Here is a 25705-nt window from a genome sequence, read left to right on the forward strand (position 1 = left end):
GTTCAGTATCTAGTGCATAATCTACTTCTTGGAATCATCCTTTTCCTATATTAAAAAAAAAAAGTAATTTGGTCAATTAACTTTTATTAACTTTCTGTTTAAGTTAACTAATTTTAAAAAATCATGTTCTGATTATAAATGATTTATAAAATTTAATGTTTTGATTATTTAACCGTCATAAATTGATCGTTAACGTGGCTATTTTATATCAAACGACCTTAGTCACGTGCCATTATTCATAAACTGATATTGAGATTTCACTTCGTCAAAATCATTTGACATGAGAAAACCACTCCAAATGATTATTAGAAATTAATGACCAAATGATCAAAATATATATTAATTTTTGTAAACAATGATAACCAAAATGTCAATTTTCAAAATTAAGTAATTAAATAATTTTTTTTGAAAAGTTAAGTAACCAAATGGGTAATTAATCACCCAAAAATATGCTAATTAAGTATAACACAAATTTAATGCCATGAATGCGTAATTAATTACTTCAAATCAGCAATAATTTTCTATTTCAACATGATAATTGTCCCTACATTTTCAACATAGTTAGCACTCAGAAATCATCAGATAAGTCCTTTATTTAGGATCCAACCATCTACAGAATTAATTTCTCTTGTCTAATTCAGTCAATGAACACAAAGTTAATTAAATTAAAGTGGCATGAAATTATAACATTTTATTTCTTATTCAATGTGCAAAGTTGTAGTAATTTTAATGCAACAAAATAACCAAAAATATATAATATTAAATTGCATTAAAGGGATCACTTCACACATGCACCCATAAAAGATGAGTACCAAAACTTTATTTAATAGAGTAATTAAAAGGCTGACTTTTCTTGGGTAATTGTTGAAATTCATGAAAGGATTTTCTTTTTCCTCGTTATTAATTGATGAAGATTGAATTGGCCATGTATTATAGAGAACTAACTTAATAAATATTCTCTATGGTAAGCCATCCCTTTCACACAGGCTTTAATTACCTACGAAGCATGGCTATCAATGCATGGATGGCCGCACCAAAGTTGTAATATCATAATATCCAACGACAAAGCAATAATGCTAAAAAAAATGAAAAATATCAACAAAAGAAAATACCGGTTATAATCGATTCTACTGCTTGATTATTGAGATAACAGACTTAAATCGATATTTATGTAACCATTATCGATTTATAAGTACAAACTATACTTTTCAATAAAATTCAAATTCTAAACTATTAAAAATAAAATCTTTGAGTTATAAATAAAGGTGACAATCTTATCTAAATTGAGACGAAGGTCAATTAGTATTATATATATATTTCAACATGGTTAGCAAGTAGAGGGAAAAATGTTATTATATAAACCTGGGGCAAATAGGTATATTCATCATAATCTTATTTTGCAGTCAAAACCAGAGTTCCAGGTTGGTAGAGTAAAGGAGGCTGACAAAACAAAATTTTCTCTTCAGAGAAGAATTCAATCTTAGTCCCATTTAATTTAATCAACCTCCCACTATTAAATAGATTAGTGTTCTTCATTAAATAGATTAAATATCATTGTTTTCCTTCATAGATTTAATGTTTTCTATGATGCATTCCCACATGGAGATGAGTGCTTTGTACCACACTTCAAGGGGATGGATTGCTTCCATTTCACAATACCAAAATAGGAAAAGAAAGAAAATTACAAGCGTAAGCGTAGGAGCCTCCCCAATATGTTGAAATTTCAACAAACAAGAAGACTCTCTTTTGTCTTCCTTGGGGTTTCCATCACCACACCTCAAATTCCAAACTCGAGATACTTTCTCAAATTATTATATTAATAAAATTTAAACAAATTAATTAATTAAGAAGCTGTTCATCATTTGAAACTTCTATTTTATCTTATTTGTATGCATCTCTTCCCCAACATATTGTCCTATATGCACTGCCCGAGTTGAAAATAAGCATGAAAAAGTGCAAACTTGTGCTGAAAATGGTAACATATATGGTCCATTTTGTCTTATAAAGTATACTTGATATCCAAAACCAAGACCCCAAACTTGCTAAGTTAATTGTTTATCAGTATCAGAATACGTATATATGAAAGTAACCAAGGAAGGTTTATGTTGTTATGTGAGGGAATGCCGAAAAAGAGAGAAATTTGTACTAGATAATTAAATTTTGAGAGTAGGGTGAAGAGGGTAATATTTCATATTCAAAATTCGGATGCAGATGCCTAAAACAGTTAGGTGTGAGAGGCACTGCCATGTGGCGGCTACGAAGGATGGAAAGGAGATATATACCAATTGAGTGCTACTTGGAGTTCAAAAAAAGGTAAAAACAAAGGAAATGGAAGAGACTGAGAAGTAAAGAAAAGCCAAAGAACAACCACAAGAAAGAACAACCACAAGGTTGGATGTGTGTATGTATGAATTTAAGTAAGAAAAGTTTCAAAGCAAAGTAGAAAACAGAACCCATAAAAATAAATAAATGAAAACTGAAAAGAAAGTATTAATGGCAAAGTATATAGTGGCAGATGCAAACATTGAAGGAGTACTGCAATAAAAGAAGGGGACCTGTTTAGTTGGGTAGGTCTGGGTTTTATTAGTGCCTTCAAGTCTCTTGCTCTCTCCTGTTTCTTTGCTTGTGGTGCAAATTATAAACAACACACAAAAGTATATATAAATATATATAAAAAATAAAAAATAAAAAATGGGTTCTATTTAAAATATGAAAATTTTTGCTCATTATATGAATCCAATGCAGGCAATCATGATTTTGATGGTGAAAGAGTAAGGTGGGCTGGCCTGTGTTCACTGTTGCAGGGTTAATTAACCTTCACCCACCTCCCTTCTCTCCCCATTAAAGATAAGAGAGAAGGAGCAGAAGAAAAAGAGTCCTTTTCTTCCTTTCTTTTCTTGTTTTTGTAGTTGTTTGGTCCTAGCAGAGATCAAGCAATAAAGTCGTATTTGTTTTTAGCCATTGTTTTTTCTAGTAATGGTTTGCTAGCTTCCCTTCACGTTTTTTTTCCTTGGCACTGAATGTGATAATGGCTTGTGACATCGTTGCCAAGAAGAGAGGAGTTTCATCTCTCCTTCCTCATCACCATCTTCCTCTTCCTCTTCTTCTTCTTCTTCTTCTTTCTTTCCTTTTCGTCGCGAAATTTACCCTCGTTTCGGGCCTAAATTACACAAAGTATAGGCAAGTAAGTAGCTTGAGGCTTGAAAGAATTCAAAAACACTTGGCAAAGATTAACAAGCCTGCTGTCATGACCATCGAGGTATGTCCTTCTTTCTCACTAGTAACAAACAAAAACAAATGCATGCCACAACCCCTTGTTTTCTCTCACATCTCTCATGGAGTTTCTTGCTTTTGGTGTTCCTCTTTTGACGCTTTCAGAGCCCAGATGGAGATATCATAGATTGTGTCCATAAAAGAAAACAACCAGCTTTAGATCATCCTCTTTTAAAGAACCACAAGATTCAGGTACAAAAAAAAAAAAAAGCAAAATCTAAAAGGACATCTCATTCTTCCTCTCCTTTTTGTTCTTGCTAAACATGGCTTAAACTTATGCCTTATTTCAATGGAAATCAACATGGGTTAACTTTATGTTGGATGCAACAGAGAGTTCCATCGGAGATGCCTAAAGTGAAAACGTTGAAGCAAGATGAGGCAAGAGAGTCAATGGGTAATGTGGGAGCCGTAAAGGGTGCATGGCAAATGTGGCACGGGAATGGGACAAGATGTCCCAAAGGAACAGTTCCCATACGGCGGAGCAGTCTGCATGATGTCTTGAGAGCCAAGTCTTTGTTTGACTTTGGCAAGAAACAACGTCGTTTCACCCCTACTCGCCGCACCGATGCCCCTGATGTCGTTAGCGGCAACGGACACGAAGTACGTACTCCTCTCTTCCTCCTTGCCCTAAAAATTAATGTACTTTGTCAATAAAAAAGTCAAAAAGTAATCAGAATGGACGGTGATTTCATGGATATTGCACATTTTCTCAGCATGCGATTGCGTATACCGGAACATCCCAAGAGGTTTTCGGAGCAAAAGCAACTATAAACGTGTGGGACCCTTCAATCCAAGTAGTCAACGAGTTCAGCCTATCACAGATTTGGGTTCTTTCCGGATCATTCGACGGCTCTGATCTCAACAGCATCGAAGCTGGATGGCAGGTACTCCTTCCATTTCCTGTCCCTGCATACCTATTATCCCACACTCCACCCCACTTTTTCTTCTTTAATTGTTCTCTTCTTCCAATTTTATAAATAAATAAAATAATAATTATTGTTTATTCACTTCAAGATTCTGCTTTGAATGTGGATATTGTTATTTAATTAAATTTAAAAATTTTAAATATTCGGATCGAGAGCAAGGCAGGTGTGTAGAATAATAATTAATATTTTATGTTATTTGGAATTAGAGGTTTTTGAAGTTTTGATTATTCTACTAGTCAGGTCAGTCCGGAGCTTTATGGTGACAGCAGGCCAAGATTGTTCACTTACTGGACGGTGAGTTTTCTATAATTATAGCTTACTTGATTAAAGCTTATGACCCTAATCATATTTTTTATTTTATGGCTCCATTGGTCACATAGTTAATAATTACTATATCATACCAATGACTGTATATGAGAACGATATGGATTTTATTCATGCGGATGCAGCCATGTGCATGTTCATAATACTAAAGTCAACTTGATTTAGGGTTTTTATTTTGTTATTAATACAAATCTTAAAGTAAAGAATTCTCTGAATTTGTGCTCGAAATTTTATATGATTTATAAATAATTGTTTTGATGCATTTTATAATACGTATTACTTTTCTTGGTCTTTTTGAAGAAAAAAAAAAAGAAAAAGATTGAAGATTGAAGATGCAAATCAGAAATGTGTTTGAATCATTAACATCTTGCATTTGTCTTGGATTTAGGGTTTTTACTTTGATTTGAAATTTAAACTTGAAATTTTTTATGATTTATAATGAATTACTTTTAGTTAAATTTCAAGATTTTTGGATTGAAATCTCTATGTGAATAGTTACACAGTCATGAATTTTTTTAATTAATGTTACGTGAGCATATTATATAGGCGTTATTTTCTTCGGCTTTTCCAAGAGAAAGAAAAAAGAAGGAGATGAAAAGAAATGTGTTTGAATCATTAGCATCTTGCATTAATTGATTTGGGTTGTTTGCAGCTCAACCAATTTGCTTAGAATGTGAATGAAAAAGTGCTTTGGAATGGAAAAAGTTGATCTTCTAACACACCAATTACTTAATTGTAAAGTAGTTAACCATTCTTTCAAGCTAATATTCAATAAAAACCAAATCAAAAGAAGCCATGCAATAATTAAATGAAACCCCAACCAACAAAAGCCTCCATTATTGTTGCGGAATCTTTAAATTAACTTTTGTTGTGGCCTGGACATTCATTCTGCCCATACATTTTTTTACTTTAAATCTTTGTACAAGAATGTAAAAAGGTTGTTGGGGTTTAAAGGTAGATGGAAAAAGAACATTTATCAAAGGCAAAACGAACTGTTTACCTTTGACTACTGTTCGTGGCTAGCTTGAGAGTAAATGTTGATTGCTTGATTTATGCTTCTCAACAAACCTTTTAACATGTCTACGACTTAAAGGCAACTCATTCATTTGAGTGGAATTTAGCATTTATTTGCTGTGGAGATTAAGTGGAAATTAATGTCATGGAATGAAGTGAACATTAATTATTTAATTAGTTAATATTTTTGTTTGTTTTCTTAAGCATTTATATATGGTAAGAAGATAGGAATTTCATAAAATGAAATGAATATTAATTAATGTTGTTATTGATTATGATGGGTGCTTTTTTATACAGGCTGATTCCTATCAAGCAACTGGATGCTACAACCTTCTATGTGCAGGCTTTGTCCAAACAAATAGTAGAATTGCCATTGGGGCTGCCATTTCTCCTATCTCTCTGTATGCTGCAAATCAATATGACATTACCATCCTCATTTGGAAGGTAAAATAATTACATAGCTTTATTGCATTAATGAAATTTATATGTTTCTATATAATTAATTAATTACTTGAAAATTGTTTCTCTCTTTCCAATTTTATTAGGATCCTAAGCTAGGGAATTGGTGGATGGGTTTTGGTGACAATACCCTAGTAGGTTATTGGCCAGCAGAGCTATTTACTCACCTAGCAGACCATGCCACCATGGTGGAATGGGGTGGAGAAGTGGTGAACTCAAGGGCCAACGGCCAGCACACGTCAACGCAGATGGGTTCCGGCCACTTCGCCGAGGAAGGGTTTGGAAAATCAAGCTATTTCCGGAACCTCGAGATTGTTGACGCTGATAACAGCTTGAGTTCTGTCCATGACATATCAACCCTAGCTGAGAATACAAATTGTTACAACATCAAGAGCTCCTACAACAATGAATGGGGCACATATTTCTACTATGGAGGGCCAGGGAACAATCCACGGTGCCCTTGATCAACTATCCCAGGAAGATATAATTAATTCTAAGATCCCACGTAAAAAAAAAAAATTCCTAGTGTCGAAAATTCTTTAAATCTGTAATTATTGAATTATGCTATTTCCACTCTTGTTTTTGCTGATTTTTACATTTTTGTTTGTCTTAATTTGTGGCGACAAGGAATGTGTATCATTACTTAAAATAAGACAAAAGGCAATTTGCATAAACAGGCATGGAAATAGCAATATTTTGGAGTAGGTACGGCTTAATGGGAAATTTTTCCTTGATTATAACTTGTGTAATACTACCTCATAAAGCTAAAGTTCATGTTCTGTTTTAGTGAAACTACTTCTCAAATGTTTTTTTTTTTACTAGAAACAAAAATGGTCTACCCTCTCTTTGTTCTCCTTTTTCGGCCTCATATAAAATTTTATCATATGTCTACTTGATGTTTGTAGTGTAAATAAATATTATATTATCTTTATATCTAAATAAAAAATAAAATTAAATATTCGAATATTTGATTTATTATTTAATATATGATTTTTCTTCTAAATAGAAGGCAGATGATTTTGGTACAGCATCCTCATTGTATTTAAGATTTTGAAGTTAAAGTTTTGACAGAACATTAGAGTTAGGCCACCATTGAAAACCCAATTAAAGAAAAAAAGCAAAAAAATTATAAAGCCAATTTGCAGGAAGGACCATTAGCTCCTAACAAAATAAAAAAAGCAGGCAGCATATTAATTGGTGTAGCTAGAAACAGAAGAACCTTATGGGCCAGTCAAAAAGAAGGAAATAAAGGCAGTTGAGTGAAGCATCCTATTCAATGTCATTCAATGTAGATGTTGGAAATGGAGCCTTTTCCCTCCCTCCCCCCTACTTGGTTTTCTTCTTTCTTTTTTTCTTAAAAAAAAAAAACAGAAAATTTGTTTATTGTTCCATGGCTAGATGAAACTTGTAGATGGTACAAGATCTTTTGGGCTGCAGGCAATTTATTGTACAATTTGACTAAATTATTTCAATATCATTTATGTTTCATTGTACAATTTGACCACATTATTTCAATATCATTTATGTAAAAACAAAAACACATGTGAAAATACGATCATCTTGTTGTAGAGGAAAAACTCTTGACCTTGTGTGACTCAATTGTAAACCATAAAAGAAAAATATATTGAACCATGTGATCTTAAGTTTAGATGGGGATGCAGCAAAATTGATTCAATTGGAATGAAAATTTGATCTTTTATTCCTACTTGAGGAGCTTAGAGGATGTGTTATGGGCCTTATGAGGGCTTACATTATTGAAATTTAGTCAGGGCTTGGCTTGGAGCTCACTAAATTTTTGGGTCCTAAAGGCTTAATCCTTAGCTTCTTTCCCAGGGGAAAGGGGAAGATCCCCATTTTCTTTTACCAGTCTCCCTGCAAAATTGGCAGTGTCACTACCCAGGAAACTTCAAGCCCATCTCAGTCTTGTTGTTATTACTATCACGAACCTTTTCTTGACCTCTCACAGCCTTCACTTTCCGGACTGTGTTCAATGCATTGGATTTCTTGTCTCCTTTTTCTTTCCTTGGATAGTATCACTGCAAGCCTCCTCTCGCCTGTTGCGGTGGTGGTGGTGCTTGCAGTTGCAGTAAAGTTTTAGTTTTAGGGCAGGGGGCAGATTTTTGGGTTTTAGTTTTAAGGCGTTAAAAATCAAGCCGCGGGAGCGAGTGTCACTTCCCAATTGAGATCCGAAATATTCAGCCTTTGGCAGTAATTCTTCTGAAGTTGAAGCTGGGAGTGCCCGCATTCCCTCTGCCTTTGTTTAGTCTTCATCTGAAGTTTTGCAGTGAAGAATAAGGGCGATGATGAGGGGCTGGAAAAGCACGTCCCTTCAACTTGGTAACTCCAAATCCCTCACTTCCCTTACTTACTTGTACCTTTCTCTTTCTCCTCCTGTTTTCTTTTATTCTTTCCAAACCCAGTTTTTCTCTACCTCTTTTTCCCGTTCCAAGAAATCCAAGTACTTGTTTGGCAAAATAGATGATGCCTTGGCTTTCTTCAATCACATGCTTCGTACCCGTCCCCGCCCTTCTATTGTTGAATTTAATCAATTTGTAGGTGCGGTTGTTAGAATGCAGCATTATGAAACTGCTATTTCTCTGTTGAGACAAATGGAATTAAGGGGAATCAGACATGATGTTTATACTCTCAACATCTTGCTTAATTGTTATTGCCGCTTGCATCGTTCGGATATTGGGTTTTCGTTTTTGGGAAAAATGTTGAAGCTGGGTAATAAACCTGATACTACTACATTTAACACCCTCGTCAATGGGTTGTGTGTTGAATCTAATATAGGCGAAGCAGTGATCTTGTTTGATGAGATTGTCAGGAATGGTTACCAACCTGATTTGATTACTTATAATACCATAATAAATGGTCTTTGTAAAATAGGCAATACCAGTGGGGCTATTAGATTGTTTAGGAACATGGAACAAAGTGGCTATCTACCTGACACTGTTACATACAACACAATTATTGATAGTCTTTGCAAGGACCAGCTTGTAACTGAGGCTTTAAACCTCTTCTCTGAAATGACAGCTAAAGACATTCTGCCAAATGTTGTGACTTATAGCTCTTTAATTCATGCCATGTGTGATTCAGGCCAGTGGAAGGAAGTTATGAGATTACTGACTGAAATGGTTGTTAAAAATTGCAAACTAGATGTTGTCTCCTATGGTATATTGGTTGATGCATTTTGTAAAGAAGGGAGGGTTTCAGAAGCTCATGACATTGTTGAAATAATGATTCGACAAGGTGTTGATCCCAATACCATTACCTATACTACTTTGATGGATGGATATTGCTTGCAAGGCAAAATGGATGAGGCTAGAAAAGTTCTTAATTTGATGATTATTAAGGGTTGTGTACCTAATATTTATGGTTGCAACATCTTGGTCAATGGATATTGTAAATTGCAAAAGATAGATGAGGCCATGGAAGTCTTTCACGAAATGTCTCGAAATGGATTATTCCCTAACACTGTTACTTACACTACTCTTATGAATGGCATGTGCCAAGTAGGGAGGCTTTCGGCAGCACGAGAACTTTTCAAGGAAATGAGTGCTCGCGGCCTTGTTCCAAACACAATCACTTACTCTACTTTGTTACATGGCTTATGCAAACATGGTCATGTTCACGAGGCAGTGGAACTTTTTCATTTTATGCAGAACAGTGGGATAGAAGCTAACATCGTCCACTATAGTATCTTAATTGATGGCTTATGTCAAGTTGGGCAACTTCATGTTGCAAGGAAATTATTTTATGCACTACCAGTCAAAGGGTTACGCCCTAATGTTTACACTTGTAATATCATGATCAAACGACTTTGTGAAGAAAGGTTACCAAATGAAGCATTTGAATTGTTTAGGAAAATGGGAGTGCATGGCTTCTTGGAAGATAGCTGTTCTTACAATACAATGATCAAGGGATTTTTGCTAAACGATGATGTGTCAAGGGCAATGCCAATTTTACATGAGATGGTTGATAAAGGATTTTCTGCAGACTCTTCAACAGCAACAATGCTAGTGGATCTATTGTGTAGAAATGGAGGAGATCGATCTATTTTTGAGCTACATCGTAAAAACTGTGAAGATGATCAAAATGTCAGCATGTAATGACTTGTTATCCATCAATCTTTGTTTATTAAATTCTATTCTAAAAGTTCTTGTATGCTGCAAAGAAAAGCATACGAGGAAGAAGGCAATGTTTTTCATTTTTGTCAGCTTTATTTTCAAGATATATTTATAAAATTTTCTAATTTAAAATAATTTGTATATTTTTTATTTTTATTATCATTTTAATATGGTATGAATTTTTAAAATTGAAATTTTGAAATTAAATAAAAAGTTACAAATAAATAATTAATTTGAAGCCTGTTTTAGCACTAAATATTTTACATGGTTTGATTTGGCTAAAACGTTAATTGAAGCTCAGGAAAACAAATATTGGACTCGGAAACAAAGAATATATGCTTGTGATGAACTGACCCTTCAAGGATTAGAGTAATTTTGTTCCAGAAAAGAAGAGAGATATATCGATCCGTGAAAGGCTGAAGGAGGTTGATGAATTGATGGCTCTTTTGATGAACTAGTAAAAAAGATTGAACAGCGAACAGAGGATAGAGCTGAGAGAGAAATGCTGCTGACAGACACTGTCTTGCTCAATTTCATAAGGAGACGTAGTCTAATTGCCATGAAAGACAGGGAAACCTGAAGGCATCACCGTTTGAAGAATTATATAGAAACCATGAAGGCTTCTAAGCCGGTGTATGTTATACAAAAGAGATTGACTGGTTCTGATTTGGATGAGGCTCAGTGCCGTTTGTCAATACCAGAAGGTCAAATCAATGCTGATCAGTTCCTTACCAAACAAGAAAGGAAAAGGGTCGGTTAAGGTAAAGCCCTGCCGTTTAAATTGGTAGTGATCCTGTCGTGGAAACCAGTCTGAGGTTGAAAATGTGGAATGAAGTTGAGCGAAGGTATGAAGAGACATTCAATGGTGCTCATGGGGTTCATGCTGTCATTCAGTTATGGTCATTCCGACATGACTCAAGGCTATATTTTGCACTCAATGTAGTGAAAGAAGAAGCTAAAAGTGGGGTTGCTACTACTGATGGAAGCAATGGACATGGTGCAAGTAGCAACCTCGGATGAAATCGAAGAGGTAGGATAGAATATATGTCCGCCTCAAGGATTTTAAGCTTGCCTTGGCACCAGAATTGATGATAGTTCATCTTTTGATCCGTTTTTGTGCTGTTAATGGAGACGTAGAGTTGACTGAATTTAGCTTGTCCCATATGAATAACACTGCAACTCAGCTGACTCCTACGAATAACATCGTTTCTTCTCAAGGCCCGTGAATTTCATTGAATCTGTTAGTGAACTTCTCCAATTTAAGATCGGACATAACTGAGCATCGAGACATAGCAAACATTATAGCCTGACCATGATTCATGACCTGGAACTGGTCTTTCACCTACTTTCCGCTAGATCCGAATGGCAATTCAGGATACAAAGTATCCTGCTTCTCTCTCGGTAGTGTTCTGAGGTATTCGGACAGTGTTGGAATATCCCAAACTCAAGGTGCTCAATTCCAAAATCAAGGCCAACTTAACGAAAAAAGATACAATATTTGTACTAGAGTTGAATCCATTGTGTCATTTACTCCATGGAAACCCTCAACAATTGCATAGGCGTTAGACCAATCAATTCTATCTGTGAGCCCCTCAACTTCTTACGGGAATAGGTTACTTTCTCTAAAACGCTTACATTGGAAAATTTGGAAGGATAATGTTGACAAATGGGCAAACTTGCCTTCCTTGCTCCTCACTTGTACTCCTCATATGCAAAAAGGACTTTGAACTTGTAGAAATTGAATTTAAACCTGATTGCCCCTGGTCCTGATTACCAGTAATAGAGCAAATTTAACAACATAGGTCTAAGTACAACAGTTTCCATTCTAGATTTAACATTCCGTGACCATTTGAACCTTTATTCTTCGACTATTCTAGAAGCCAAAGTGCAGGAAAGGGGGTAGGTTCGAATCATATCTATCAAGTCTCAGTCCTCCATTTGGATAATTCCGACGTCAAAATCATTCCAGAATCTGAAATGTATACATGACTCTATCTGGTTTACCAGTTATAGTTCAACTCCCTTGTCCCCTTCCCCCAACCCCCCCCCCCTCCCCCCCCCCCCCCCCCACCACTTTCCTTCACCTTGCCAAGACAAAGGGCCAGTTCATTAAAATACAAATTTAGAGTTGGTACAAGACAATATTTGAACTAAAGACGTTTGATGATGTTCAAAGTACACAAGGGAGCAAAGGAACCAAAGTATTATTTCCTTTCGGAAGTGACAGCTACAATCAATGCAATGTCTTTTAAAACTATCACACGTGCATGTCCAGCTTTTTCTGTCTTTTAAATATGCTAATTTCTAGTGCTCACATTCATTTCTATTCCTTTAAAAAACTCCAATCATCCAAACACACTGAATCAAATCCATAATTTACAAGCAGCAAAATCATGTGCTTCAATGTATTTCTTCTGTTTGTTTTTCTTTGTTTATTTTTCTCCACCGCAGGGGGATATTAAACCAACTCTCTCTCTTTCATGCTGCAGTGCTTGCAGCCAAAAAGTAAGCCATCAAATTGGACTGCATCAAAGGTCATAAGTCTTAGTAAACTGGGGTTAAAAAATGGTGTATGGGGAAAAAGGCAAAAGCCAATTAGCTGAGGACAACTGTCTCAAATGACCAGGTCATCTGGTCAACCCTTTTTCACTAGATAATTTAGATATCTAACCAAAAAAGAAAAGAAAACAAAAGAGCTTATAGCACATGCCTGTGTTTTGTATGTGCTGATAATTTTCTGCAGTAAATAACGAGTTCCTTTTCACTTAAAGATTCCTTTCCTCCCCCTGGCAGCTAAGCCAATACGTTAGTTTTTTTATATAAAGGCAGGCCAGCTACCAGATGTTAATCCTGTACTAACCAGCTCTTACCTCTTTCTTCATCCTCCTCCTTTAGTTTCTTTTCTGCTTTGGTTTCATGGCAACAACGTCATCAACACCAGGTTCATCTTCAGATTTAAGTATTACAGTCGAAAGCAAACCTTCCGAATCGCGATTATCTGAATTGGGTATTAAATCATGGCCTAAGTAAGTATTCAAAAATGTATGCTAAACCATGTCTCTACCTGTTCTAAATTGTTTTCCTGTTCATGATTTTGTTTTTCCCCTCCTTGTGTTTTGGTAGATGGGGTTGTCCTCCAGGGAAGTATTTGCTGAAATTTGATGCTGAAGAGATGTGCTATTTGCTTAAAGGCAAGGTGAAGGTGTATCCAAAAGGGTCATCTGAATTTGTAGAATTTGGTGCAGGTGATCTTGTGACAATCCCCCAAGGACTTAGTTGCACTTGGGATGTATCAGCTCCAATTGATAAACACTACAAATTTGCCTCCTCATCATCTTCATAATTCTACCATCTTTTTAGCCATCTTTCTCTCTTCTTTTTTCTTCTTCTTCTCTTTTTCTCCCATTAATAGCAAGTTATTCTGTTATTCAACAAGTTCTTATACCAAAAGTATAACTTTCGATTTTGGAAATTAATCGAACTCTTTTAATTGAAAAAAATATTCAGTTATCATCAAACGAAAACATTTAACGACAAAAGATAAATATCTTATTGAACCGACAGTTTAATAATCATATCTAGTAATTTTTAATATCTTTAATTTAAAATGATCTAAAACTTTACTTAATTTAGATAGAATCAAATATCTAAAAGTTTTAATGTATGACAACTGATGCAACCTTGTGCAAGCAACAAGTTAAATCTTATCTCTTGTTCTACCTTCCGACCAAATCCAACAACAAACCCACGTTTCTAAAGGGTGACATTAGCCATGATGGTGACTAATGTGCTAAACGTGGATGTATGGCTTGGATTGATGAAGTGATCAAATATCTTGCTCTGGCATGTATATGGATTGGAAAGAATATACCCAAACCCACTGTGATTGCAGTGAAGTCCTTCTCGGTTACGCTACTTTTCAGATAAAAAAGTGATTCCATCCTGTACTTGTCTTCTTTTATTGAGTTTGGTTGGGTTCAGAGGGGGCCTGGGATTTTCACTTGTAGCAGCTGCAGGATTGGGGAGAATACCCTTCAATTGGATATGTATTGAGATTGCCAATGGGGAAATTGGAATACCTTCCAACATTATTTTTGAATTGAACCCTGTTGTGGAACTAAAGAACGGAATGACTTGCTGAGTCAAGTTGTTCCAAATCTACTTTTATATTTATATTGGTTTGATGGTCATAGGTAAATTTAATGGATATTCTTGAATTCGAACTTTGAATTTTAGAGTAATTATTATTAAATCGTGTCTGAATTATTATTTAATTTATAATTATTTTATAAAATTTTAAATATATTTAAGATTTATATCAAATACAATATTTTATAAAAATGTTTGAATTCGATTACTTTATATTTTTAAGATAATTTTCACATATGTTCTCGAGAATATGTCAAGAAATATTGTTTGATATATCAAATCGTGCAATTTTTTTTCTCAAAATGAGTAAATTAAAAAATTTAACTTAAATTCTAAATAATCAAGATAAAAAATAATCAATTTGAAACCATCCAAGTACCTAAACTCAAACTTGTATGTCACACCCTATCCAATTACCTTTTCAATGCATAAGACATACTTTATTTTAAATTTACAGCTTATAAACAAGGTTTACATATAGTTTTAACCTTAACATTGTTATTATTAGCTATTTAGGTCATATATCTGTATCTATATATAATAAAATAAAATAAAACTTTATATTATATATTTCAATAAAGAAAAATTGTTGAGAAATAATGACTTAATTAAGTAATGATTAATGGCCTTTTTCAACAAAAAAAGAGAAAATCTAATTAGTTATTAGGGGAATTAGACAAAAGGCAAATAAGAAGTAAAGGAGCGGCCTTCGCTGGAGCTGGACCAAGAAAGAACCAGCAAAACCAGAGCTTCCGCTGCTCATTGCCTCCAAAGGGTAGAAAAAGAGCACAAAGAAAAAATGGAAGAAGCAGAGATGGTAACGCCAGGAGAGATGCTGGGAAGAGCCACAGAGCTCAAAGCAGGGAAAGGAGCTTACGTGGTACAGCATAACAAGAACATCTACGCTTCCCTCACTGGTTTCCGCCGCATCCAATCCCCGCCTCCGGATTCTCCTGACCAGGTTTTCTTTGCTTTTTCCATCTGGGTTTTTTTGTTTTTTTTACCTTACATGAATTTAACGCACAAAGTTCTTTTCTTTTTTTTTTTAATATTTTTATTCATTCATCATTATAAACTCTGGGGTTTTAGCTTCAGGGGAGGGGGTTAAGCTTAGATTAATTTTTCAAAATTTTTTTTTCTTGTTTGGTTCTGTGTTAATTCTCAACATAAATTGTGGGTTTTTGGCTTAGATAAATTTGAACCTATTTTTTATTTCTATGTTATGTTTACAAATAAAGTCTTGGTTTTTAGCGTAGATAAATCTTTTTATTTGGGTGGATTGCGTTGTATGTTTAGGTTGGTATAAACTATTGTATATAATGATTTTCTTTTTGAATCATAGTTTTTGTTGAATTACTGCTTGGATAATTAAAATTCATTTTGTAAAAATGTGTTCCTATTTTGGCATTGTAATTGATGATGGTGATCATAATCATATATAGAGACCAACTGTGGAAGTAACTGGTCACAAAGCTCATGGTCCTGTGCCGGAGCCCGGTTCTGTTGTCATTGCCCGGGTAAGTTTGCATTTATCTTTTTCTTTTAAAAAAGTTGTGGAAGCCGATATATTTGTCATCAACTATTAATTATCTTAAGCAATATTTAGTTTCTGATATCAAAATCTGATGTTTATTTGAATAATAGGTTACAAAGGTGATGGCTAGGATAGCATCAGCCGATATTATGTGTGTTGGTCCAAAGTCTGTGAGAGAAAAATTCAGTGGTATAATTAGGTACCTAATCTTCTTTTTCTTTCTATCAGAAGTGGGGGTGCATCTACCATGTGCATGTTGAGTTTTCTTATTTAAAAATGATATTTTCCGTCTGCTTTGAGTTATCTGTCAGTTACTTGGTATTGGTTTCCTGAAAGCATTGTTGGAAGGTAACTATCCTTCATGTGTGTGTGGCCCCAAAACTATATATACCTTCTTGCCTTGCATTCTAACATAGAATTGTGTTTTTCCTTTCTGAGCTGCATGCTTTACTTTTTGTTGATAGAGTTCTATAATCTGGAGGCTGTATACCCATTGTTCAGAAGATGTTTGTCATTTCCTTGTAGCCCATGATTCATGTAATAAATGCCATGGTTTACAGCTAGCTATTCCGTACAACAAAGTATGCAGACTAAAATTGGTTGATTAAATTATCCTCTCTCAGTGTTTAGGATATTTTCTCTCCATCTTTCTTTGATATGATTATATTGGGCAGTTTATAGTGCATACAGTCTATTATACGCTTAAACATGCCATTTGTCCATCACTTATAAGTTGCATAGAGGCCATGAGAATTTCTAATGTTTGATGACGTTATGTATTTCTGGCTAGATTTTGCAAGAGGTATGTATTAACTCAAAGACGGTTTATTTTAACAGGCAACAGGATGTTAGAGCAACTGAAATTGACAAAGTGGATATGCACTTGTCATTTCGTCCTGGTGACATTGTCAGAGCTGTAGTTGTATCCTTTATGATGTAGTGTTGTCTTATTTTTAAAATCTTAACCTTTTATCCACGTTGGTTGGAAATTAGATAACTGTGTTGACATTTATATTGTTCTGTTATGCAAGTAGTTTTCCTTAACAAAGTGCATTATTTAAGCTGTCTCTTGGAGATGCACGGGCTTATTATCTATCAACTGCTAAGAATGAGCTGGGTGTAGTCTCTGCAGAGAGCTCAGCAGGTAAAGATTGATTTCAGTACTTTGGCAGTTCTTATAAATTGGTCTGAAACACAGACCTCTAATGTTTCTTGGCGGTCCTATCAACTAGTGTATTCATCCACTATTATGTGTTTGACAACGCCTCAGCTTCTCTGATTTTTGTTGTCTATTATCCACCATTATGTGTTTGACAACGCCTCAGCTTCTCAAATTTTTGTTGTCTATTATAGGTGCAGCAATGGTTCCAATAAGTTGGACGGAAATGCAGTGCCCGTTGACTGGCCAAATTGAGCAAAGGAAGGTTGCCAAGGTTGAAAGTTAAATAATTGGTACCAAGCGAAGCTAGGAGCAGTCTCATATGTGCCAGTTTCCTGAGTTTTGCCTTTGAGAAATTGTATTAAGGAAACATGATCATAGGCAATTATGTATCACAGGCCCTCACGACTTTTCTCAAATTCTGACAGTTTTAGGAAGAAAAGGGGCAATTTCACAGGCTTCTTTAGTTGAATCATTCTTTGAAAGCTTTAACTTTCTTATTCCATGATGTAAACTACATACAGGTGGAGAATTTGAAATATGAATTGTTTTATGTTTCACTTATTTATTCAACCAAAATCTGGGCATCTTTGATTAGAATTCACCATTTCAATGAGATTTTTGAGAGGAAATTTTACAAGAACAGCAAGACTTGTCACATTCACTAATGCTTTTTTTTAATCTAAGTGTTAAGTAGGAAATAAGATTCAAGAAAAGAAGATTATACATTATGTATTTCAAATTAGTGAATTATTAAAAGAAGAAAAAATTAGAGAAAAGCAATATATGGATAATCTTTGAACTGCAGATTATCCAAAAATATCAGTTGTGGGTCCTCAATCGTCCTTAAGGCCCAGCCTATATCCACACGAAAACTTAAAAAAAGAAATGAACAAAAACAAAAACTATAAATTAAAGTCCAAGAAGCTTAACTTCCAAAACTACCGAAAATCCCAACAGCATCTGGCACTGAACACTTTGAAACATGCCTTCTTCTTCTTCTCCTCTGCTTCACCTTCAACCTCTCACCTTTCCCTCAACTCCATCCCACTCTCCTACCCTTCTGTTTCACCAAAATCTCAACTATTTCCCTTCCAAAACTTCTCTAAGAAAACCCTTTAACTCCAAAAAGCTCCAACTCTCAAAGCCTCAAACTATCCCATTTGCTCTCACGGAATCAGACTCTCCCAAGTCCCTTGAACCTAACCCTCAAACTCTTCTCCAAGAAGTTGCTGTAAGCACTAAATTCATAGTTTTTTTCATCAAATTTGGTTCCTTGCATTTTTTTTAATGTTAACTGTTAACTTACTTTTTGTTTTTGTGGTTCGCAGGACAGTTTTGATCTTCCATCAGATTACTTTTCCCAGTTACCGGGAGACCTTCGTTTAGATGTAAGATGAATTTGGTGACTCTTTCGGATATAATTAACTATCATTTTAAAGGATTCCAATGATTGGTTTTTTGGGGTGTTATAAATGTGTGCGCAGTTAAATGATGCAGCTTTTGATCTTTCAAATGGACCTGTGATTGATGAGGTTAGTTATCTGTATTTATTGCTTGATTGCTTAATTTCTTGAATCGTTAGCCTGGTCTTTGAAATTTTGTGAGGTAATATGAAAAGAATGAATTGTAAAGTTAAGTCATATATCTTTTGCTAGGAAGAATTCTGGAACTCTGATCCTAGAAATGGGTGATGCTTGGTTTCCTTGTTCAGTCTCACTTTTTATGACTTCACTCCTAAATTGTATGAGCCAGTTCATGTACCTGTATTCTCTAACTATAATATGATTTTAATCTCTCCATCTCTAGGATCTGCAATCGATTAATTTAAAGGTCCTACTAATTTACACAATGTCTGAATTGATTGAGATATGTAAATACACCATTGAGCATTAGAAGTGAATGTGCCGAAGAGGGATCGACTCTGAGGTCAGGGGACAGTTGTAAGTTATTGGGCTTACTCAGTCAGCTTCTGCTCAGTCTGGCACTGCAATAATTCTACTGCTCATTAATGCCTTTCTAAAATGTTAGAACTGAAATAGGGTATGAAAATTTAAGGATAAAACAGAATGCAAAAGCAGAGATATATAAATATTAATTGGTGGCAGATTGAAAATTAATGACATGCTAAAATTGAAATTCAACAATTACAGTCCATGTTCTAGAGCAAAGCAGCTTGCTGATGGAAGCTATAGAATTCAATTATTCAAATATCTTGTATTAAATTATCCGTGAATGCAAATAATAAGATCCTAGCTTCTGTTTTTGTTCATGATTCTCTTCATGTACAGATATCTACTGAAAACTAAATGTAAAATTCAGATAATTGGATGCTTGACTTATTTGGGAATGCCCCTTATTGTCTACCATGCTTTTGGAATTGAACCAACCATATGATACAATTGACAATAGGCATGTTATGTAACAATTGGCTATAGTTTTGATATCCTTTTGGATTATTCTATGTTGTTGATAACCATTGTGTTACTGACAAGAATAAATTACTGATTATAAACTTAGCTCTCTGAACTATATTTTTCAGTGTGGTCTAGAGTTGGGAGAAACATTATTAAATATCTCTAGAGCTTGGGAGCTAGCTGATACGTCAACTTCCAGCACATTAGCAAGCAAGCTCCCTTTGTTGGGGAGCTCTTTGACTGACAATGCAAAATCAGGCAAGAAAAAAGCTTATGCAAATGATACTTAGATACATTCTAAAGAATTTTTGTTCTGAAGCTTGTTTCCATCCATTTGCTGCTTTAGCATTTGGAAGGCGTTTAGTAACTGCTGGAAGGAGGTTCCAGGCAATGGGACAGTATGGTCAAGGGGAACTACAAAAGGTAACTCAAGTGACCTAGAAATGAATGCTTTTGCTTAATGTAGTCTGTTATATGAACATTCAAACTTTTTCCTAGAGATTGGAGAAGTACTGAAATGTATTGTAGTTCCTGACCAAGAAGCAAAGAAATAGTGCAAAGACCTCATCCTCATCTCGGATTACTGCCATGTCAAAAAGTATTGTTGAGATTTTTTTCCCCAAGGAAACATTTATATTATATCATAAAATATGAAAAACTTCACATTGAACCATTGTAGATTGCGAAAGCAATGACTGCAGCTGGAAAACTTCTGTCTGCAATTTCAGTATCTGCAACAAGTGATGAACAACCAAAAATGGAAACTAGGATGCTGAAGGTAGATAGCATCCCTCCACCTGTTCTAGGATGTATCTTCAATCAAATGCACCTGAAATAATTACCAAACGCAAGTTTTTTCCAATTGCAGTTTGGAGACCTTCAGGTTGAGGTAACATCTGAGAAAGCCAACATTGGAGCTGCAATAGGTTTTGTTTTCGGGTAAATATCTCATTTACACTGAGTTCTCTTTTCTGCTTTTATTTATGACAACAAATCCTATAATAATGTATATAACAGCTCTTAATCTTTAAAATTTAGGATTCTTTCATGGCAAATAGCTCAGGGAATCCAAAGTATTCCAGAGAGTTCATTGGAATATGCAAATGACAATGCCCTGCTTCTAGCTAAGGTGCTTAAAAATGGTGTCTCTGATTCCATTGGAACTTGTTCTCTTGCAAAACCTGTGCCCATTGCTGGATACTAAAACTTGAAACTTTTTGATGCAGTCTTTAAGGGGAGCACTGCTTGCACTTTTCTATTCATCCACATTCTTGTCCGGTTTCACCACAATAGGCCTTGTCTTGCTTGGAAGACAATTAAAGGCTGAGGAAAAGTGACCTTCTTGGAGCTATCTTCCCTCAATTTGCTTGAAAAATGGCAAGATTAAATTCTATTTAGACATCTATAACCTGCAGCTTTGATAATCAAAAATCAAGAATAGTATGGAAGTAAGGCTGCTATTTGTCTGTGACTTCAGAAAATACAAAAATTTTGTAATTATGAAGATGTAGTTATGTCATTTAGTTAGCAGATCCCAACTTTGTTCGGATTAAGGCTTAGCTGAGTTGAGCTCAGTTGTCATCTGGTTCTCTCTTTTGGTTATTTGGAACAAGAGAAGATTGATAATTCATCTAAATGGAAGATTATTTCTTATGTTTCCTTCCCTTTTTTTTTTCCATGGAGAAACCAATCAGCTGACTTGTTGTAAATGAACAAGACAAATTGACACTGATGATGTACAATTTATACACTTCCAAGTTTGGAGAAGAGGTGTGAATGGTGCCAGAGTTGATTTTGAGATGGTGGATTTTCTGCATATTTAAAGAAAACCTTCTCTCCTTTAAAGTCTCACGCTTACATTTCTATAAAGGACTTTCAAGTGGAGTTTTGCTGCCTATCTTTATATGCTGGTTCGTGTGGGTTGAAAGCACAGGCAACCAGGAGCCTATCTGCAACGAATCATATGGCGTATCATGAAACTGCTACTTCAACTACAAAAAAGAGGTTTAATTCATAAAATCTCAATGGAAAGGTGATACACAAACTGCACAACAATGGGGAATATCCTTTCCGAGCCAACAACTTAAGTCACCACAAATCATTAGGTGGCTTAAGACATGTTTGGATGAAATAAACTTGACGTTGATGGAAGCTTCAAGAATAATTTCAATATGTTATGTTGCAGGTGGAGGAGTAGTGCGAGACCACACATGTAAACTCATCTTCGGTTTTACAGGGAATTTTGATCCCAACAATTCTCTTGAAGCTAAACTTCTTGCTCTTAAAAGAAGATTATTGCTATGCCGAGAATATAACTTTTCCAAAATCTGGATTCAAATGAATGCCTTGGTGGTAGTGAACATGATACAGCAAAGCAGTCCAGGTTCTTATAATATCAGGTATACTCTTAGCTTCTACACGGATTTATTTAAAATATTTTTTCTATAAAATCTCTCACATTCATCATGAAGAAAGGTTATTGGTGTGAAGGAATCAGGGTATTTCAAAATATTGATGGTGAATTAAGAGAAATTTTAAAATTAGATAGGATTAATTTACCTTATGTTGGATTTAAATAAATATAAAAGAGTAGGACTCCTTATTTATTATTTGTGTTAAGTTCTGTGTAAAAGAATAGTATTACTTTTATGCATAAAATATATGAAAGGAAAGTAGTATCTCTATTAGGACTTCTTTATCAACTCTTATATATAATTATGGATGGAAGGTTTATGTCCCTCCCTATTGTTCCTATATTTCTTATTTTTTAATAAAACTTTAATAGAGAGCTGGTCTTGAGATTTCTTGTAGCTTAAAAAAGATCTAATTAAATATTTATTTAAAATTAATCGATAATTATACAAAATTAAAGTATAAAACCATTATTAGATCTCCAAATCCAGCATTATTCCTATAGGCATAAAGAAACTAGTTAGGTATACATATATAACAACGAAATGCTAATTTTTTTTTTTATAATTAAGGAAGGGGAGATTTTAATCTTATTCTTTAGACAAGGAGATCATGCACCAATCAATGAGTCAAATATTCGAGTGTAACAACGAAATACTAATTTTATAGTTGTAAATTTATTGGACACGTTGCGGCTGTCTACGGTTAATTGAAATCAGGATAGGTACTGCCCTGGAATTTAAAAATGAATCCCAGAGTCCTCGTATATAGGTGTTGCTGTTCTGTTTTAAGTTATTTTATTTATCCTCCACGCTAAAATTAAGCTGCCAAAAGGAGGGGGGAGGGGGGGGTTGTGAGTAGCGTGTCTTGTGCTGCTGGTAGATTTACACGCGTTCGGGTGAATGGGTTGCGCAAAATGCTAGTGGCCGCTTTGCATCTTTTAGTTCGGACAGCAGCTGTAATTTTACGTTTGCTCTTCTCAGCTTATGTAATGTAATTAGGATGGGTCACGAATACGCTTAGTGTTTCCAGCAAGTTTGAACTTTGGTTTTCTTAGGTTTATGTCTTGCAACTCCCACATTTTTTGTTCAACACTTTTAGTTTTTTTCTTAAGGAGTCTTGAGGGTTCTTTTATTTTAGCTATTCAAAAAATTCGATTGTGAAAATTTAAAAAAAAAAAAGAAAAAAATTGTAATCATTTATTATCACATTTCAATATTATCAAATACAAATTAACAAGTGATAGTAATAATTAATCAATTATTAATTATAAAATTAAAAAATCTATAATAGAAAATTTTTAAAAATATTTTTAAATAATTTATAATTTTTTTTAAAGTAATTTACCTTGTATTTGTTAAATTTTTAAATAATTCATAAAAAGTCTATAATACGGAGATTTTAGAGTAAAGAAATCTCATTTTCCAAGCTTGCTACAAAAAGGAATAACACAATTTGTCCACTGTCTATATAATCACCCCTTAGCGGCCCACTTTCTTTCCATCCCCTCGTACTGTTTTATTTTTCCACCATGGCTTCCCTCACTTGTACAGCCTCCGACCTCGTCCCCCTCCTTTCCTCCTCCTCCTCCGCCAATGCAACCGCCCTTGCCTCCTTCCTCTGCACGCGTTTTTCCACCATCTCCGACCAGCTCTCAGATGCCACTCACGCCATTGACAACACTTACCTCCTCTTCTCTGCCTACCTAGTCTTCGCCATGCAACTCGGCTTTGCCATGCTCTGCGCCGGCTCAGTCAGAGCTAAGAACATCATGAACATCATGTTGACGAACGTCCTTGACGCAGCTGCTGGTGCACTGTCTTATTACCTCTTTGGTTTTGCCTTTGCCTTTGGTTCACCTTCTAATGGTTTCATAGGACGCCACTTCTTTGGACTTAAAGCTTACCCTTCTCCTTCGGGTGATTATAGTTTCTTTCTTTATCAATGGGCTTTTGCTATAGCCGCTGCCGGGATTACCAGCGGGTCCATAGCTGAAAGAACCCAATTCGTAGCTTATCTTATGTACTCTTCCTTTTTAACCGGCTTCGTTTACCCCATAGTTTCACATTGGTTTTGGTCGGGTGACGGGTGGGCCAGTGCGACCCGATCAGAAAACCTTTTGTTCGGTTCGGGTGTGATTGACTTTGCGGGTTCGGGTGTGGTTCACATGGTTGGTGGCATTGCTGGCTTATGGGGTGCGTTGATTGAGGGTCCGAGGCTTGGCAGGTTCGATCGGGCTGGTCGCTCCGTGGCGTTACGCGGGCATAGTGCCTCGCTAGTAGTTCTGGGGACGTTCCTTTTGTGGTTCGGGTGGTACGGGTTTAACCCGGGTTCGTTTTTGACCATCGCGAAAGGGTATGGTGGGGGTGGGGGTTATTATGGGCAAAGGAGTGCTATAGGGAGGACAGCTGTCACGACGACAATGGCTGGGTGCACAGCTGGCCTTACAACCTTGTTTAGTAAAAGGTTATTAGTTGGTAATTGGAGTGTAATCGATGTTTGCAATGGTTTGCTAGGGGGCTTTGCTGCAATTACCTCAGGGTGTTCAGTAGTAGAACCATGGGCTGCAATCATATGTGGCTTTGTGGCCGCATGGGTTCTAATTGGATTCAACATTCTTGCATACAAATGGAAGTATGACGACCCACTAGAGGCAGCCCAATTACATGGGGGGTGTGGCGCGTGGGGTTTACTCTTCACCGGATTGTTTGCAACAGAGGCATACGTCAACGAGGTGTATCCGGGCCGGCCGGGCCGCCCGTACGGATTGTTCATGGGTGGTGGAGGGAAGCTGCTAGGGGCACAAATCATTCAAATTTTGGTCATAGCAGGGTGGGTCACGGCCACAATGGGGCCACTCTTTTATGTGCTACACAAAATGAAGTTGTTAAGGATTTCCGAGAATGATGAAACTGCTGGGATGGACTTGACTAGGCATGGGGGATTTGCTTATGCATACCATGATGCGGAGGATCTTTCCCTGACGCCAGGGTTCATGATGACCAAAATTGAACCTACTAATAGAAGTCCTTCAGGGTCAAACAACACCCTCCAATGTATGAATCAAATTTAGCGGTTCGTCCCTTGAAATTGTATACCTTAATTAATGTCTGTTATATACAAATTACATAAGATAATGGATAGAATACATAACTTTTTAAATTTTTGATTATAATAATATGCGAGTCTATTAATTTTTTCAAAATAAATATTATTTTTTAAATATGTAAATAGTATTAATATTTCAATATAAAATATTTAAAATATTTTTTTTTATTTTTTTTATTCTTTCTTTTTCTCTCAAGCCGGTTGGTGGCACTCCCTTATACCAGTATTCCATGGTTAGATCCGATCGGATCTCTTTGGGCTTTCTTCAACAGTATTGTGTAGTTGGATGGGATGGAAAGAATATTTTTTTTGAAAAAGAAAAGAGCTTAAAATAAAAAATTATAATATATATAATGATAATTTTTAAAATTAATGAGAGGTAAAATTATCATAAAAATATTATCATTTCGTCAAATTAATAAAAATATTAACGATTAACTAATGGTAAGATTTATGTGGATTAAAAATTAATGAACTCGTTTGTAATTATGATAAAAAAAGAAAAGGGTAGACGCATCCTTCTTCTTTGAAAAGGAAATTATCATAATCTTTGATTAACTTGTTTTCTAGAAACCAGATCAGTTAGGTTCCACCAACATGTGTTAAAGTTGGAATATGGTTTTGTCTAGACACATTTGCACAATTATAAACTGGAGACGAATTTACCTCTGGGAAAGAGACTGGTTTCATGCTTTCCTTTTTGAGTTCCAGAGAAAATACTACTGGGAACTTGGACAAGGAAAGGAACCAAAAATGACCATACAAAAAGAAAGCAAAGAACATCACAAGACAGTCAATAT

At 35.3% G+C, this 25705-nt stretch overlaps 6 protein-coding genes across 6 annotated transcripts; all 6 read left to right on the forward strand.

Moving 5' to 3' along the window:
• Positions 1 to 2723: 2723 nt before the first annotated feature.
• On the forward strand, positions 2724 to 6670 carry LOC18600019 (carboxyl-terminal peptidase (DUF239)). Its single transcript, XM_007030250.3, has 7 exons — positions 2724 to 3259; positions 3379 to 3465; positions 3604 to 3873; positions 3987 to 4157; positions 4440 to 4493; positions 5835 to 5981; positions 6083 to 6670. The coding sequence occupies exons 1-7, from the start codon at positions 3029 to 3031 to the stop codon at positions 6458 to 6460; spliced, it is 1338 nt and encodes a 445-aa protein (XP_007030312.3). The 5' UTR covers positions 2724 to 3028; the 3' UTR covers positions 6461 to 6670.
• A 1153-nt stretch (positions 6671 to 7823) lies between these two features.
• Positions 7824 to 10233, forward strand: LOC18600020 (uncharacterized). The gene has a single exon (XM_018122106.2). The coding sequence runs from the start codon at positions 8297 to 8299 to the stop codon at positions 10106 to 10108; it is 1812 nt and encodes a 603-aa protein (XP_017977595.2). The 5' UTR covers positions 7824 to 8296; the 3' UTR covers positions 10109 to 10233.
• A 2669-nt stretch (positions 10234 to 12902) lies between these two features.
• LOC18600021 (uncharacterized) lies at positions 12903 to 13489 on the forward strand. Its single transcript, XM_007030253.3, has 2 exons — positions 12903 to 13152; positions 13250 to 13489. Exons 1-2 carry the CDS (start codon positions 13043 to 13045, stop codon positions 13467 to 13469), a joined length of 330 nt encoding a protein of 109 aa, XP_007030315.1. The 5' UTR covers positions 12903 to 13042; the 3' UTR covers positions 13470 to 13489.
• Positions 13490 to 14943: 1454 nt separating this feature from the next.
• LOC148762978 (Nucleic acid-binding, OB-fold-like protein) lies at positions 14944 to 17547 on the forward strand. The gene is made up of 6 exons (XM_088806339.1): positions 14944 to 15236; positions 15718 to 15792; positions 15920 to 16008; positions 16647 to 16731; positions 16872 to 16953; positions 17163 to 17547. Exons 1-6 carry the CDS (start codon positions 15075 to 15077, stop codon positions 17252 to 17254), a joined length of 585 nt encoding a protein of 194 aa, XP_088662465.1. The 5' UTR covers positions 14944 to 15074; the 3' UTR covers positions 17255 to 17547.
• A 329-nt stretch (positions 17548 to 17876) lies between these two features.
• LOC18600023 (LOW protein: ammonium transporter 1-like protein) lies at positions 17877 to 21038 on the forward strand. Its single transcript, XM_088806338.1, has 9 exons — positions 17877 to 18202; positions 18300 to 18359; positions 18456 to 18503; positions 19511 to 19643; positions 19732 to 19808; positions 20065 to 20163; positions 20254 to 20324; positions 20424 to 20514; positions 20612 to 21038. Exons 1-9 carry the CDS (start codon positions 17954 to 17956, stop codon positions 20720 to 20722), a joined length of 939 nt encoding a protein of 312 aa, XP_088662464.1. The 5' UTR covers positions 17877 to 17953; the 3' UTR covers positions 20723 to 21038.
• Positions 21039 to 23296: 2258 nt separating this feature from the next.
• Positions 23297 to 24859, forward strand: LOC148762979 (ammonium transporter 1 member 2-like). The gene is given in 2 exon segments (XM_088806337.1): positions 23297 to 24830; positions 24832 to 24859. Coding segments are annotated over 2 exon segments (1530 nt in total). The 5' UTR covers positions 23297 to 23328.
• The last annotated feature ends 846 nt before the right edge of the window (positions 24860 to 25705 follow it).

Source organism: Theobroma cacao, chromosome 5 (genome assembly GCF_053813885.1).
Source record: "Theobroma cacao isolate CCN51 chromosome 5, ASM5381388v1, whole genome shotgun sequence".
In the NCBI taxonomy this organism is placed as follows: Eukaryota; Viridiplantae; Streptophyta; class Magnoliopsida; order Malvales; family Malvaceae; genus Theobroma; species Theobroma cacao.